A 15,055-nucleotide genomic window follows, 5' to 3' on the forward strand; every position below is an offset into this window, starting at 1 on the left:
TTCCACTCTTAATTTTTAAATCTGTGACTGCCAAAAAAGACACACAACTAGCCAAAAGAGGCATAGGGGAAATCTTTGCAAAACCACATTTCATACAATTTCTCTACATTTCCATCAAATCCTGTAATGAGAAAAAACTGTATGTTCTAGTTTTCTGGGACAAATTCTAAAAATAAGCTAGCTAAGGCATCACTGCATAAGACATACTTCAGGTAGGTCCAGGAATTCTTGTATGGATAACTTAAAGTAACATTGTACCAAAGTAAAAATATGTAATGATGAAACAATTCACTATTACACAGAGATACTAGAGGTGTCTCTGCATATAGATCACTATACCAAGTCTCAGCTGTCTCCCCGCCCTTTGACTGTCTGCTTACCTCCAGAGGCACAACGACAGATGGCTTCTTTTTCAGCTCCTCACATTTTCTTTTCTTACAGATCTGATGGCTGTTCTTTCTGTTCTTGCAGTAAGTGCATTCACCACAGTTGGTCTTCTGCTGGCAGGGTTCGCAGACCCCACATCGCTTTCTTTTCTTCTTTTCCAAAGAGGGTAGCAAAGTGGTATAGGAAGAAGAGGAGGTACTGACCATTGGCACTGGCATAGTCACCACTGTGGTGTTGACAACATGAACTGTGCTGGTTACACTGACCTGGGAGCTCCCTCTGTCTGATTTGCTGAGACCAGCCTGAGAGAGTGGGGCCACACCCAGTGAAGCATGGAAGAGTCCTCTCTCGGGGCCTAATGGGAACCCCTGAGTGTTAGCTGGCAGGAAGCTTACATGAACCTGCTTCTCATTTTCTACATTGCTTATAGCCATTACTGGAGGTAATGAATTTTTCTCTGAGATTGATGATGATTGAGGAGTGTGTCCTGAGCCCAAAGGCAAAATCTGTATAGCACCCTGGACTGCAAGTCCATATGAGACAGTGCCTTGGGGCTCAGGCCATTTGGAAGGAGCATTAAAGGTAGCAACTGGATTTGGAGAAACAGGAAGGAAGACAGGCAAGTCTGGAACAACACTCCCACTCATACCAAGAGTTTCTTGTTGGTCTAAAATAGTACCAAAGACCTCTCCTTGGACTGGAATAGCACCAGGAATCTCTGGTAGATCTGGGGTCTCACCCAGGGCCTCACCATGAACTGGATCAGCACCAGGAAGTTCCCATTGCTGTGGGATAGCACCAAAGGCCTGTCCTAGGAAAGAGGTGGTATCAGAAACTTCCTGTTGATTTGCAGTAGCTTTGAAGGCCTCTTGATGATCTGGTTTAGCACCAAGGGTTGCTTGTTTTGAGCCTTCCAAGAGGAATTTTATTACAGAGGTAGGAGACGTAGACCCACCAAGAGCCAAGCAGTTTCTAAGGTTCAATTCAGGTATAACCTTATTAAGACTGGAGGTGGGGTAGCAATTATGTTCACTTTTAATGGGATCCAGGTAAGAATCAGATAACTTAAGAGATTCTACTCGTGAACCCAACTCTTCTAACTGAATGCTGGGGTTTCCTTGAGAGGTAACTTTGGGGGTTGCTCTTTGGGGAAAAGGAGCACACACTGTGTCCTGAGCAAACATTTTTGGGGAACCACTGGTATCATTAAATGTCTCTTCAGAGAATAGTCCTTCATCACAGCATGTCCCTTCCAGTGGCCCAGGAAGGATCTCAGCTGCAGGGCCACTGTGGGTAGGGATATTGATTTTGGAATCCTCAACTCTTTGGGACCAAGACTGAGTTGTCTCTTGGCTCTTACCTTTAAGTAAAGAGGGATTTTGTATACTGATTAGAGTCTCTATATCAGGAAGGACTTGGGTGTCTTGCATGGGAACCGAATCATTTTCTGAGTGCTTTACTCCCAAATCAGGGAGTATCTTATAATCACAATCATGTTGCTTTTCTAAACCCTTAGAAAGTGGAATCTTTTTGGATTTGGCTATGACCAGTGGGGGTTGGGAGAGTCGCCTGCTAAGAGAGGTGCTTCGTAGCGCCATTGTAAACCCATTGCAGGTTAAGGACTCTGGGTTCTGAAAAAGAACCTCAGTCCTATCCGAATTCATGCGTGCTGCTCCAGCTCTTGTCAGAAGGCTTCTGACTGGCATGGGTGATTTAGGTTCTGTTTTTTTCTTAACATCTCTTTCTTGAATTAATTGCTTTAATTTTCCAGGGCTTAAAGTCTTGACTGATGCCACATTTTTGTTGGCTCCCTTGGTTGTCTTTCGTAGTTGGCTGTTCTTCTTTTTTTTGTTTACATCTTCCTTCCTGACTAATCTGGAAGGCCTTGCATGGCGGGATCGAGACATAGCTACAGAGTAGGAAAAAATGAAAGGGCACAGGAAACAGAGTCATTGGTCCTTTGGAAAGTCTCACTTCTGAGGAGAATCTGGATACACTGCTCTTGAGCTCAGTCGCACAAGGTTTTGGTCTGAAATAACAACAGAAAACACTGAAGTGAGTCTTTTTCCTATGCATTTCCCTATTTGAAATAGAATATTCCCTACTAATTGTTTTACTTTATTTTTTTGAGACAGGATCTCATTCTGTTGCCCAGGTTGGAGTGCAGAAGCATGATCACAGCTCACCACAGCCTGGACCTCCCCAGGCTCAAGCAATCTTTTCACTTCAGCCCCCCAAGTAGCTAGGACTGCAGGCTCACACCATCACACCCGGCTAATTTTTGTATTTTTTGTAGTGACTGGTTTTCGCCATGTTGCCCTGGCTGGTCTCTAACTGGGCTCAAGTCATCCACCTACCTTGGATGCTGGCTCACGGGCATGCTGGCTCATGCCTGTAATCCCAGCACGTTGGGAGGCCGAGGCGGGCAGATCACAAGGTCAGGAGATTGAGACCATCCTGGCTAACACGGTGAAAACCTGTTTCTACTAAAAATACAAAAAATTAGCCGGGTGTGGTGGTGGGCACCTGTAGTCCTAACTACTTGGCAAGCTGAGGCAGGAGAATGGCATGAACCTGGGAGGAGGAGTTTGCAGTGAGCCGAGATCACACCACTGCACTCCAGCCTGGGTGACAGAGTGAGACTCCGTCTCAAAATAAATAAATAAATAAATAATAAAAATTAAAATAGTGGCCAGGCGCGGTGGCTGACGCCTGTAACCCCAAGCACTTTGGGAGGCCAAGGTGGGCGGATCACGAGGTCAGGAGTTTGAGACCAGCCTGGCCAACATAGTGAAACCCCGTCTCCACTAAAAATACAAAAAAAATTAGCCGGGCGTGGTGGTGGGCACCTATAATTCCAGCTACTCGGGAGGCTGAGGCAGGAAAATGGCTTGAACCTGAGAGGTGGAGGTTGCAGTGAGCTGAGATCGTGCCATTGCACTCCAGCTTGGGCAACATGAGTGAAACTCCGTCTCAAAAAAAAAAAAAAAATAGCTGGGCATGGTGGTGCGCACCTATAAACCCAACTACTCAAGAGGCTGAGGTAGGAGAATCGCTTGAACATGAGAGGCGGAGGTTATAGTGAGCGGAGATTGTGCCATCGCACTCCAGCCTTGGTGACACAGTGAGACTCCATCTCAAAAAATGGAATGAAATGAAATGAGATGAAATAATAGGGCTGGGTGCGGTGGCTCACAGCTCTAATCCCAGCACTTTGGGAGGCCGAGGTGAGTGGAACATGAGGTCAGGAGATCAAGACCATCCTGGCTAACACTGTGAAACCCCGTCTCTACTAAAAATACAAATATTAGCTGGGCGTGGTGGTGGGCGCCTGTAGTCCCAGCTACTCGGGAGGCGAAGCAGGAGAATTGCATGAACCCGGGAGGCGGAGCTTGCAGTGAGCCGAGATCGCCACCACACTCCAGCCTGGGCGACAGAGCGAGACTCTTGTCTCAAAAAAATGTTTTATTTTTATTTTTATTTTTGGTAGAGATGGGGTTTCACCATGTTAGCCAGGATGGTCTCGATCTCCTGACCTCGTGATCTGCCGGCCTCGGCCTCCCAAAGTGCTGGGATTACAGGCGTGAGCCACCGCGCCCGGCCTAAAAATTTTTTTTAATAATTAAAATCATGGAACTGAGAATTGTTTACTGCAAAAGAAAATATAGTCAACACAGAAAGTACTAAAATATCCCAAGAGAATTAATGCAGGGACAGAAAACCAAATATCTTTTGCTCTCACTTATCAGGTACTTATGGACATAAATATGGCATAATAGACACTGAGGACTACTAGAGAAGGAGGGAGGGATGAAGACAAGGGTTGAAAAACTATCTGGTACTGGCTGGATGTCATGGCTAATGCCTGTAATCCCAGCACTTTGGGAGGCTGAGGCAGGTGGATCACTTGAGGTCAGGAGTTCGAGACCAGCCTGGCCAACATGGTGAAACCTCGTCTCTACTAAAAATACAAAAATTAGCTGGGCGTGGTGGCAGGCACCTGTAATCCCAGCTACTCGGGAGGCTGAGGCAGGAGAATCACTTGAACCTGGGAAGCAAAGGTTGCAGTGAGCCAAGATCGCATCACAGCACTCCAGCCTGGGTGACAGAGCAAGACTCCATCTCAAAAAAAAAAAAAAAAAAGAAAAACTGTTGGGTACTATGTTCACTACCTGGGTGACAGGAGCAGTTGCACCCCAAACCACAGCATCACACAATATTCCCATGTAACAAACCTGCACATGTACCCCCGAACCTAAAAGAAGAGTTGAAATTATTAAAAAAAAAAAGAAAAAGAAAAAATACTAAAGTATCCTTTAAACCTTAGATTCACTATAAAGCTTCTTTAGTTGCCTCAACAAATGATTTAAGTTGATGAAGTTCCTCAAATAAGGTAAGCATGGGGTTTTCTCCTTATTAGAAACCACACCCCTTATAGTTTCATGCATTATTTTATTGATTTTTATGTATTTATTTTTTTGAGACAGGTCTCCCTCTGTTGACTAGGTTGCAGTGCAGTGACATAATCATACCTCACTGTAACCTTGAACTCCTGGCCCCAAGCAACCCTCCCTGCCTCCCAAAGTTCTGGGATTGCGGGTGTGAACCAGCATGCCCAGCCATTATATGTGTTTTAAAGCTTAAATCCCAATCTTTACAAATGTGGATACTTTAAAAATTATCTCTTTCCTGAGCACATCCTTATACAGGGAGAAGTATCATCTGTTTGACAGTAAAGCTGGTTAAACCAGAAGAAGAGGAGGTTTATATAACGTAAGAAACTCTCCTCCCTGGAGATCCAACACTCTTCCTACCACATTCCAATTAACAATCCAAAAATTTTGAGCTTTTCACATGCACACCAAAACAGCATGAAATCTCAGGAGACAGTATTGAATTGACAAATTAGGACACACAGGTCCAATGCATCTGTTGAGTACCCGCTATGTCTAAGGAAAGCATTGTGGTAGACACTCCCCAAACCCAGAAATGTCCCTCTTTTCTTTCTCCTGACTCAATTCAAAGACTGCTGGTCCTAAAATCCCTTCTAAAAGATCCCACAAGTCTTTTTCTTTTTCTTTTTTTTTTTTTTTTTTGGAGACAGGGTCTCACCCGGACTGGAGTACAGTAGTGCAAACTCAGCTCACTACAGCCTCAACCTCCTGGGCTCAAGCAATCCTGCCACCTCAGCTGCCCCAATAGCTGGGACCACAGGCATGTGCCACCACGCTGGTCTGAATATTTAATTTTTGTGGAGATGAAGTTTCGCCACTTGACTTTGGGTCTTGACCCAGGTCTTTTCAGACTGCCTACCCAGACCCAAAATAAGATGAAGCTCTGAGCAAAAATCAAACCTCACTATGGTAGGACATCAACAGTTTCTCTCAAGATCACAGAATTGGCCGGGTAATGTGGCTCACGCCTGTAATCCCAGCACTTTGGGAGGCCAAGGTGGGTGAATCACATGAGGTCAGGAGTTTGAGATCAGCCTGGCCAACATGGTGAAACCCCGTCTCTACTAAAAATACAAAAATTAGCTGGTCGTGATAGTGGGCGCCTGTAATCCCAGCTACTCGGGAGGCTGAGGCAGGAGAATGGCTTGAATCCAGGATACAGAGGTTGCAGTGAGCCAAGATCACACCATTGCACTCTAGCCTGGGCAACAGGAGCAGAACCCCATCTCATGGTGTAGGAAAATGGTTGTTGGTAACCATTTGTTCTCATTGTGAGAACCATGTGTTCTCAAGAATGGCTTCAATTGACAACTAGTCTTTTCTTTTCTTTTTTTTTTTTTTGAGACGGAGGCTGGCTCTGTCGCCCAGGCTAGAGTGCAGTGGCCGGATCTCGGCTCACTGCAAGCTCCGCCTCCCGGGTTCCCGCCATTCTCCTGCCTCAGCCTCCCGAGTAGCTGGGACTACAGGCGCCTGCCACCTCGCCTGGCTAGTTTTTTTGTATTTTTTAGTAGAGACGGGGTTTCACCGTGTTAGCCAGGATGGTCTCGATCTCCTGACCTCGTGATCCGCCCGTCTCGGCCTCCCAAAGTGCTGGGATTATAGGCGTGACCCACGTGTCCGGCCAGGAGTTTTGCTCTTATTGCTCAGGCTGGAGTGCAACGGCACAATCTTGGCATGTTGAGCAGGCTGGTCTCCAATTCACGACCTCAGGTTATCTACCCACCTCAGCCTCTCAAAGTCTGAGAAAAATTAAAAATAGAGCCGGGCGCGGTGGCTCAAGCCTGTAATCCCAGCACTTTGGGAGGCCGAGACGGGCGGATCATGAGGTCGGGAGATCGAGACCATCCTGGCTAGCCCAGTGAAACCTCGTCTCTACTAAAAAATACAAAAAAACTAGCCGGGCGCGGTGGCGGGCGCCTGTAGTCCCAGCTACTGGGGAGGCTGAGGCAGGAGAATGGCGTGGACCCGGGAGGCGGAGCTTGTAGTGAGCCAAGATCCGGTCACTGCACTCCAGCCTGGGCGACAGAGCGAGACTCCATCTCAAAAACACAAAACAAAACAAAACAAAACAAAACAAAACAAAAAAAATTAAAAATAGATTAAAAAAACAAACCTGGTCAGGCACAGTGGCTCACGCCTGTAATCCCAGCACTATGGGAGGCTCAGGCGGGCGGATCACCTGAGGTCGGGAGTTTGAGACCAGCGTGACCAACATGTAGAAACTCCATCTCTACTAAAGACACAAAATTAGCCAGCCGTGGTAGTGCGTGCCTGTAATCCCAGCTACTTGGGAGGCTGAGGCAGGAGAGTCACTGGAACCCTCCCCAGTTCAATCTGTTTTAAAATTACTGATCTGACCCAGGTAATCCTGGGACCCACTGGTTAGTTTCAGGTCTAGAGATGATCTCACATCAAAAAGTCCTGGGTTTGAATCTGTGATCACCAGCTATGTGTCCAGAGAACTACTTAAATGAGTTCATGTTCCTTCATCTAAAATGAGGTAGGTTTGAGGTTTCAATGGGCTCCCACAGGAAAAACCTAGTGGCATTGGTTTCATCCTTGTGGTATCTGTGGTTGAGTGTAAGGGGACATGGGTAGCAGAGTAAAAAGATGGACATTGGAAGTAAGCTGACCTGGGCTCAGTTTTCAGTTTATAAATATTAGTAGATTGTGACAAGTTTCTTGGTATCTTTATACCTATGTTTCTTCGTGTGTAATACAAAAGAAAGTCTAATAGTATTGACCTCACTGGGTTATCATGAGAATAAAATGAAATAATATGTGTAAAGGCTTAGCACAGGGCTGGCGTATGATAGGTGTTTCATAAATAGAAGTAAAAAAAAAAAAAAAGAAGGCTGTTTGCAATGTCAAAATACAAAAAAAAAAAAAAGAGAGAGAGAGAGAAAGAGAAAATAAGTGGTAGTTGGCCGGGCGCGGTGGCTCAAGCCTGTAATCCCAGCACTTTGGGAGGCCGAGACGGGCGGATCACGAGGTCAGGAGATCGAGACCATCCTGGCTAACACGGTGAAACCCCGTCTCTACTAAAATATACAAAAAAAAAAAAATTAGCCGGGCGAGATGGCGGGCGCCTGTAGTCCCAGCTACTCGGGAGGCTGAGGCGAGAGAATGGCGTAAACCCGGGAGGCGGAGCTTGCAGTGAGCTGAGATCCGGCCACTGCACTCCAGCCTGGGCGACAGAGCGAGACTCCGTCTCAAAAAAAAAAAAAAAAAAAAAAGTGGTAGTTATCGTTATTATGGAACCAGTTTAACCCAGACTTTGCTATATTCTCCAGACCAAGATCTCCTTTTGGTTCTGTTCCCACCTTACGCACTAAGTAGGTTACACATATAAGAGTTCCCAGGCCGGGCGCGGTGGCTCAAGCCTGTAATCCCAGCACTTTGGGAGGCCGAGACGGGCGGATCACGAGGTCAGGAGATCGAGACCATCCTGGCTAACACGGTGAAACCCCGTCTCTACTAAAAATACAAAAACTAGCCGGGCGAGGTGGCGGGCGCCTGTAGTCCCAGCTACTCGGGAGGCTGAGGCAGGAGAATGGCGTAAACCCGGAGGCGGAGCTTGCAGTGAGCTGAGATCCGGCCACTGCACTCCAGTCCGGGCGACAGAGCGAGACTCCGCCTCAAAAAAAAAAAAAAAAAAAAAGAGTTCCCAGAGCACGCTACATTTAGTCAATGTAATGTGTCTTTAAGACTTTTAAAATAGACATTAGTGATAACATCAAATACACAAAAAATAACATTTGATAAACCTGTACTAAATACAAACACTAGGCCAGAGAATACTGCACTTGAATTCTTGGCATCTAAGCTTACTGCTTTCCCCTTCTTCCAAAAAAAAAAAAAAGTTTTGGCTTGCAGTAATTCAGTCTTTGGCTGTGAAAAACTGAAGGATATTTTCTCCAAAGACCACTGCTTTTTTTGTACAAGATTTTCAGAAAACAAGACATTCCAATTCCAATTTCCAAAAAGTCAACAAATACCTTTATCAGGATGCATTTTTCATTACAAAAAGCAATTCATTTTAATCTCTCAAAATTCAACACTATCATTAAAAGCATACTTTCTCTCTTGTATCAAGATTATACTGCTAAAAAATTATTAGGAGTATATAATCTAGTCATTGCAATCAGCCACAAAAATTAAAATTCATGTATGTAGGCAAGTAATCTGGGTATGCCAGAGGGTGTCATGGGATCTGCTTTGAAAGTGGTTTACAATTTGATCTCTGTCTCTCCTATATTCTTTTATATTTTTAAATTGAAGTGCTTTAGAAATTCAGACTTGTAATTAAGATAATCTTTATCATTCAAACCCTATCTCCTAAAAAACAGCCTGTCAAGGAAATAGAAAAGGTATGAACAACATGGATTGCGAATATGTGGCCTCTTTAAATGGTAACAGCCTTTTTATGAGATCACGAAAGAGGCCAATGACCCCTGAAAAACCCAACTGCACGAGAGAAAATCACTGAGTACCACTCAGCCAAAGAATCAGAGACAACCAGAAACAAAATAAGGACTCCTTCCGGCAAGACCCTGATTTTTATCACTCTTGGCTCCACTATTGAAACATAAACTTCTTTTGTGACAAACTAAGTTGTCCCAAGAGCCGAACTCATGGAGTAAGGGTAGCAAGCTTATCCTGAAATTTGTGGAGGCAGGGGAAAGAGAATGTAGTCCACTCCATTAAATAGGTCCACATTTAAATATGGAATTACCTCAAAGACCTCTGGAAATTAATTTCTTTTTTGTAAACATTATTAAATGCTTTACTTCCATTTTTAGTGCTTCTATCATATTCAATTCATACAAAAATGTGTGTGTGTCTGTGTGTGTGTGCATATATATATATATAATTTTTTTTTTAACAGGGTCTTGCTCTGTCGCTCATGTGTATCAAGGCTCACTGTAGCCTTGACCTCCTGGGCTTAAGTCATCCTCCCACCTCAGCTTCCCAAGTAGCTGGGACTACAGGCAGGTGCCACCACACCAGGCTAATTTTTTCTTTCTTTTGTGAAGACTCACTATGCTGCCCAGGCCACTCTCAAACTCCTAGCTTCAAGTCATCTGCCCCCCTGAGCCTCTTAAAGTGCTAGGACTACAGGTGTGGGCCACCATGTCCATCAAAAATGTGTATTTTCAAATAAATACTTAGATCCTACCACTCACATGAACAAAAATATTTCCAGCAGTCAAATCTCCCCTGTGTACACTCTTCCCTAATTCTACTTCCATTTTTCATTTCTGATAAAAACTGATATTTCAATGCTTCTCAATATTCGTGTTTAATATTCGTGTTTTTTTTTTTTTTTTTTTTTTTTTTTGAGACAGGTCTTGCTCTGTTGCCCAGGCTGGAGTGCAGTGCTGTGATCATCGCTAACTATAGCCTTAAACTCCTAGACTCAAGTGATCCTCCCATCTTAGCCACCCAACTACAAGCACAGGCCACCATGCCTGGCTAAGTTCTTTTTATTTTTTTGTAGAGATGAGGATTGATCTCACTATGTTGCACAGACTGGTCTCAAACTCCTAGCCTCAAGTGATCCTTCTGCCTCAGCCTCCCAAAACACTGGGATTACAGGCATGAGAAAGTTACTTTTATTCTAACCTGGAATGTCTTCAAGAGTCCGTGAAAGTGCTGCAGAGATAGCTTCATGATAAAATGATATGAGAAGAAAATAAGACTGGAGATCCTGTTATTAAGCATATATCATTGGCCCAAGAGGGGAATCATGTGCAATTAATGGACACCATCCTGTGAGTTCTTACTGTCATGGAAGGGAAAAACAAAAAAACATTTCTGGGATGTAAAACATTACTCAATCAACAGATCTTTACACCAGAGAGCACCAAGACCCCCAAACAACAACAGAACATTATTTTGGTCAGGCACGGTGACTCACGCCTATAATCCCAGCACTTTGGGAAACTGAGGCAGGTAGATCACTTGAAGTCAGGAGTTCGAGACCAGCCTAGCCAACATGGTGAATCCCTGTCTTTACTAAAAATACAAAAATTAGCCGGGCATGGTAGCACATGCCTCTAATCCTAGCTACTTGGGAAGCTGAGGCAGGAGAATCACTCGAACCCAGGTTGCAGTGAGCCGAGATCACACCACTACACTCCAGCCTGGGCGACAGAGCAAGACTCTGTCTGAAAAAAAAAAAAAAAGGAAAACAATAGAACATTTTCCCCCCTAAAATGTCTTTGTGACAAGGGAACTACAGAGTATGCGATCCAAAATTATAGGCCAGGAGATAATAACCCAACTAAATTTTTAAAATAATTACCTTGCTTAGAGAATTAAAAGCTGGCTTCTTAAAGTGTAAGAGTTTTCTGTAGAGAACTGGCGGATGTGGTGGTTCTCGTCTGTAATCTAAGCATTTTGGGAGGCTGAGGCAGGCGGATCACCTGAGGTCAGGAGTTCAAGACCACCCTGGCCAACACAGTGAAACCCTGTCTCTACTAAAAATACAAAAATTAGTCAGGTGTGGTGGCACATGCCTGTAATCTCAGCTACTCCGGTGGCTGAGGCAGGAGAATTGCTTAAACCCGGGAGGCAGAGGTTGCAGTAAACCTAGATCACGCCACTGCACTCTAGCATGGGAGACAGAGACTCAAAAAACAAACAAACAAACAAACAAAAACAAACAACAAACAAAAAACAAGCAAACAAAAAAAACAGTATTGACAGCAACATGTCAGAAAGATCCTCTCCCACCTATATCTGTCCTTTCTCTGGATTCCCCCAAAATCCTCTGGGCAAAAATGCTTAATTGATGTAACGATCCAGCCTGCATGTTAATTTAAAGTCATATTTCAATTCTTTCCACTACCAGCAGTGGCCAAAAACGTGGTATTTGCATACATAGAGCTAGTTGCAAAAGACTGATTTCATAGTCCCTCCATTCAGCTCCACAGAACTTAAAGGCTCTTGCACTTGGCTGAGAAAAACAAGATTTAGAACATTTATTTCAAAAAGGCAGCACCTGGCTCAGTTTCCTCCAGCAACTAAGTTCTACCTCGAAAGGAAGAGTAGGCAGGCAACTGCTTGCAGTTCCTAGATAGTTTTCTACCACAGGAAGTGTAAGAGCCCTCGGCACATGTAAAAGCTGTTCAGGGAAACTCACTAGAATGCCAGCACATTTAGTCAATGGCTCCTTCCATATGTAAAACACCCCTCTGCCCTGCAGAGAGGAAGGGGGAAAAGGGGGGGGAAAGGGCCAAGAAAAGGGAAGGGAGACGTTAGAATGGACATAGAACGGTCCTTCCGAAGACAAGAAAGGCATAAAACACATTAGGAGGAAGTAGAAGAAAAAGCATGAGAAGGAAGAAAATGCCCAAAAAGAAAACAAAAAAGGCCAAAAACGAAAGAAGGGAAAGAATTTTATAGTAACAAACTGAGGAAGGGGAAAAATTACTTATAGTAAAAACTGAGGAAGGGGTTCGACATCTATAGTAATAAAGCTAGAATATTAAAAGACAACTGGGATCAAAAGGCCAAAGACTAAAAGACCAAGGGGAGAGGGGAAATCAAGTGTGCAGGAAAGGAAAGATACGGACGCTCAGAAGGTGGGGGAGGGGGGACAAATCAGATGGGAGAAGGAAGAGAAACAAAGGGCAGGGACAGTGGAGACCCAACCCTCCCACCCATCCATTCTGGAAGACCAGCCCGGAGAGCGATAGTTAACTCTCATTAAAATGGAAAGTGGCAGTCCCAGAGTTGTAAGCCTGGACTCCTCATCTTTGCAAAGAGAAAGGGACACTGTCTGCCATTTCCCTATATCTTGATTCTGAAATTTAATGGAAACTACAACTTAGCTTTAAAGACAGAGAGGTTGACAAGCTAATTAAAACCCCTTAATTGGGGAAAAGGGGGACCCTTATGATCAATACCGATAAAATCGGGAAACACACCAAAAACCACCTAAGTATTTTGATTCTTGGTTTGATTCACCTAAGTCTTTTGATTATTAACTCATACTAATCTCCTTATTTCCGTACCTTTCTGCATGTACCCCTGCCCCTGGTTTAATTGTAGTCATAAATTCGTAATATGCTCCAAATAACCGTTGCCCTAACTGGTTAAGAAGCGCCTTTTCCATATTTTTTCGTATCCTGAGGCCTAATTAAATCATTGTTTTTATTTTACTTTATATTGGGGGTGGGGACGCCGAGCACACTCAAGTCCAGGGGAGACCTGGGGCTGCTGCTATACAGCGCCGCTCTTCCCAGTGGCGCGCGCGGCTCACCCCGCCGGCCCAGGTCTGTGTACCTAATCCTGTTCTCGCTCCAAGGTCTTAAAACACTTTTCAAACATTTCTTCAAAAACCGGTCATTACTAGGACGTATTGTGCAGCTCGTTTAGTGCCCCAGAGTAGAACCGGGGCGGAGGGGAAGAGGCACCCTAAGAGACGTATGCAGAAAGGTTGGTTAATTTGGGAGAAGGACGAGTTGCGGGCGCGGGAAAGACTCCGAGGCTGAAGCTTAAAATGTTCTTTTGGAGACACTTTAGTTTTTAGTGGATCAGAAATGCCCAGCGTGGGTTTCTCGTTCACGTGGAAAGGTTGCCAGCGCCGGCCAGTCCCCTTCCAGACCACTTCTTGTAGAATATATATATATATATAGAGAGAGAGAGAGAGAGAGAGAGAGAGAGAGAGAGAGAGAGAGAGAAGCCCGGGGCGAGCGAGGGGGGACCAGAGCGGGGGAGAGGGAAGGAGGGAAGCACAGAGAGGGGAAAAGCATTTTCTCTCTGGGGGCGGTAGCTTGCGCGGCAGCCTCCTCGCCCTCGGGCGAGGACCAGGCCCCTCACGTGCTGCACGACTAGCCCCAGCACCAAGCTCCGCGCACCTCCCACCCTCGGGGCCCGCTCCGGGAACCCGCCAGACGGGGACTGATGGGATCGCAACGCTAGCGCGTCCAGCGACCCAGTGGTTCTCACAAATGAGTTTCTTAAATGCCATTTTGACAGAACACACTCTACTCCGTATTTCCTTCTTCCCTGATCCTTAACAACTCCAAGCCAACTCCTAGCAAGACTCCACCACTGCCTCCACTCCAAACGTTTCATCCCTGGAGCCGTCCTCCCACAACTCTCGGGGAGACAGGCGCCAAAGCGTTTCCCCATCAACCTGTCTCTCATATAAATATGGGGGGAGGGAGAAAACTTGTTTAGGGGATACGCTTGAGCACGGGACAGCCCGGGCTCCCCACTCACAACTTGCACAGACTCTAGCCTCTCCTTACCCCGAGGCGCCCGGACCTCCGACTCCCCAAAGGGACCAGGGAACCACTGGCACATTCAGCCATCTCCCCCAAGCCACACTTGCCCTCCCCCAGCCCTTTTTCAGCGCAGCCCGGGGTCAGAGCCCCAGTCGCCCCCGCTGCCCCCCACCCGGCGTTGTGGCGGGGCCTCCCGGGCGGGTGGCCGAGACCTCCGGCCGGGGGCATTGTTTACCTCCAGCAACAAAAGCGCCCCGAGCGTCCCGGGGTGGGGGGTCGCGGCGGGGAATGAGCCCACCCCTGCGACCGCGGGAGAGCCAAGGACGCAGAGCCCTGGGCAGTCCAGCCCGCGCCGAGCGCCGCCTCCCGGACCCCCCTCGGGCCTCGGCGTCTGAGTCCTCCCTCCCCGCACCCCTGCCCTCTGCCCCGGCCCCAACTCACCGCTGGCCGGGTCACACTCCCAGGGCAGCGCACGGTCCCCAGCTCCAAGCCTGCATCAGCCTTCGGGCAAACTTTCCAACTCGCGCTCCTCCCCACAACTTTGGAGCCCGGGGCCCCGGCGGGCGCGAGAGGCGCGGGCGGGTAGGGGAGGGCGCCTACCGGCTCCAGGCACAGTCAAGGCCCGAGCCCCCGAGGTGAGGAGTCGGTTCCCAAAGGTCCACACTGGAGAGGCAGGTAGGGCTGCATGACTTGGGCGGGGCAGGGGGGTGTCCCGGGGGGCAGACCCGGGAGTAGAGGGGCCAGCGGCTGCGCGCACAAAGCGGCGCCGGAGCAGACTGCGCGGCCACTCCCCGCCAGGTCAGCCCCCCGGAGCAGCAGTGTCTCCCCAGGACAGACCTCAGGGAGTGAAGCTGGGGCTCTGCCTTCGCTGGACCCTGCACAGTTGAGCGACAGGCAAAACGCGAGCTGGATTTACCCAAACTGGAGCTGGAATCCCTCCTCGACTCCCTCTCGACCCCCTCCCCTCCCCCTCGT

General features: G+C 46.8%; 1 protein-coding gene across 1 annotated transcript in view; it reads right to left on the reverse strand.

Annotated features, from left to right (window-relative positions):
• Positions 1-14,855, reverse strand: part of TET1 (tet methylcytosine dioxygenase 1) — a 141,956-nt gene extending 127,101 nt beyond the window's left edge. The window contains exons 1-2 of the mRNA XM_033208807.1: positions 14,522-14,855; positions 381-2,416 (exon numbers count right to left, since the gene is read on the reverse strand). Coding sequence (XP_033064698.1) covers positions 381-2,294 — 1,914 coding nt within the window. The 5' untranslated portion in view covers positions 2,295-2,416; positions 14,522-14,855. The remainder of the gene's footprint in view (positions 1-380; positions 2,417-14,521) is intronic.
• Positions 14,856-15,055: the final 200 nt, after the last annotated feature.

This window comes from Trachypithecus francoisi, unplaced genomic scaffold, assembly GCF_009764315.1.
Source record: "Trachypithecus francoisi isolate TF-2019V2 unplaced genomic scaffold, Tfra_2.0 Lachesis_group9, whole genome shotgun sequence".
Classification (NCBI taxonomy): domain Eukaryota; kingdom Metazoa; phylum Chordata; class Mammalia; order Primates; family Cercopithecidae; genus Trachypithecus; species Trachypithecus francoisi.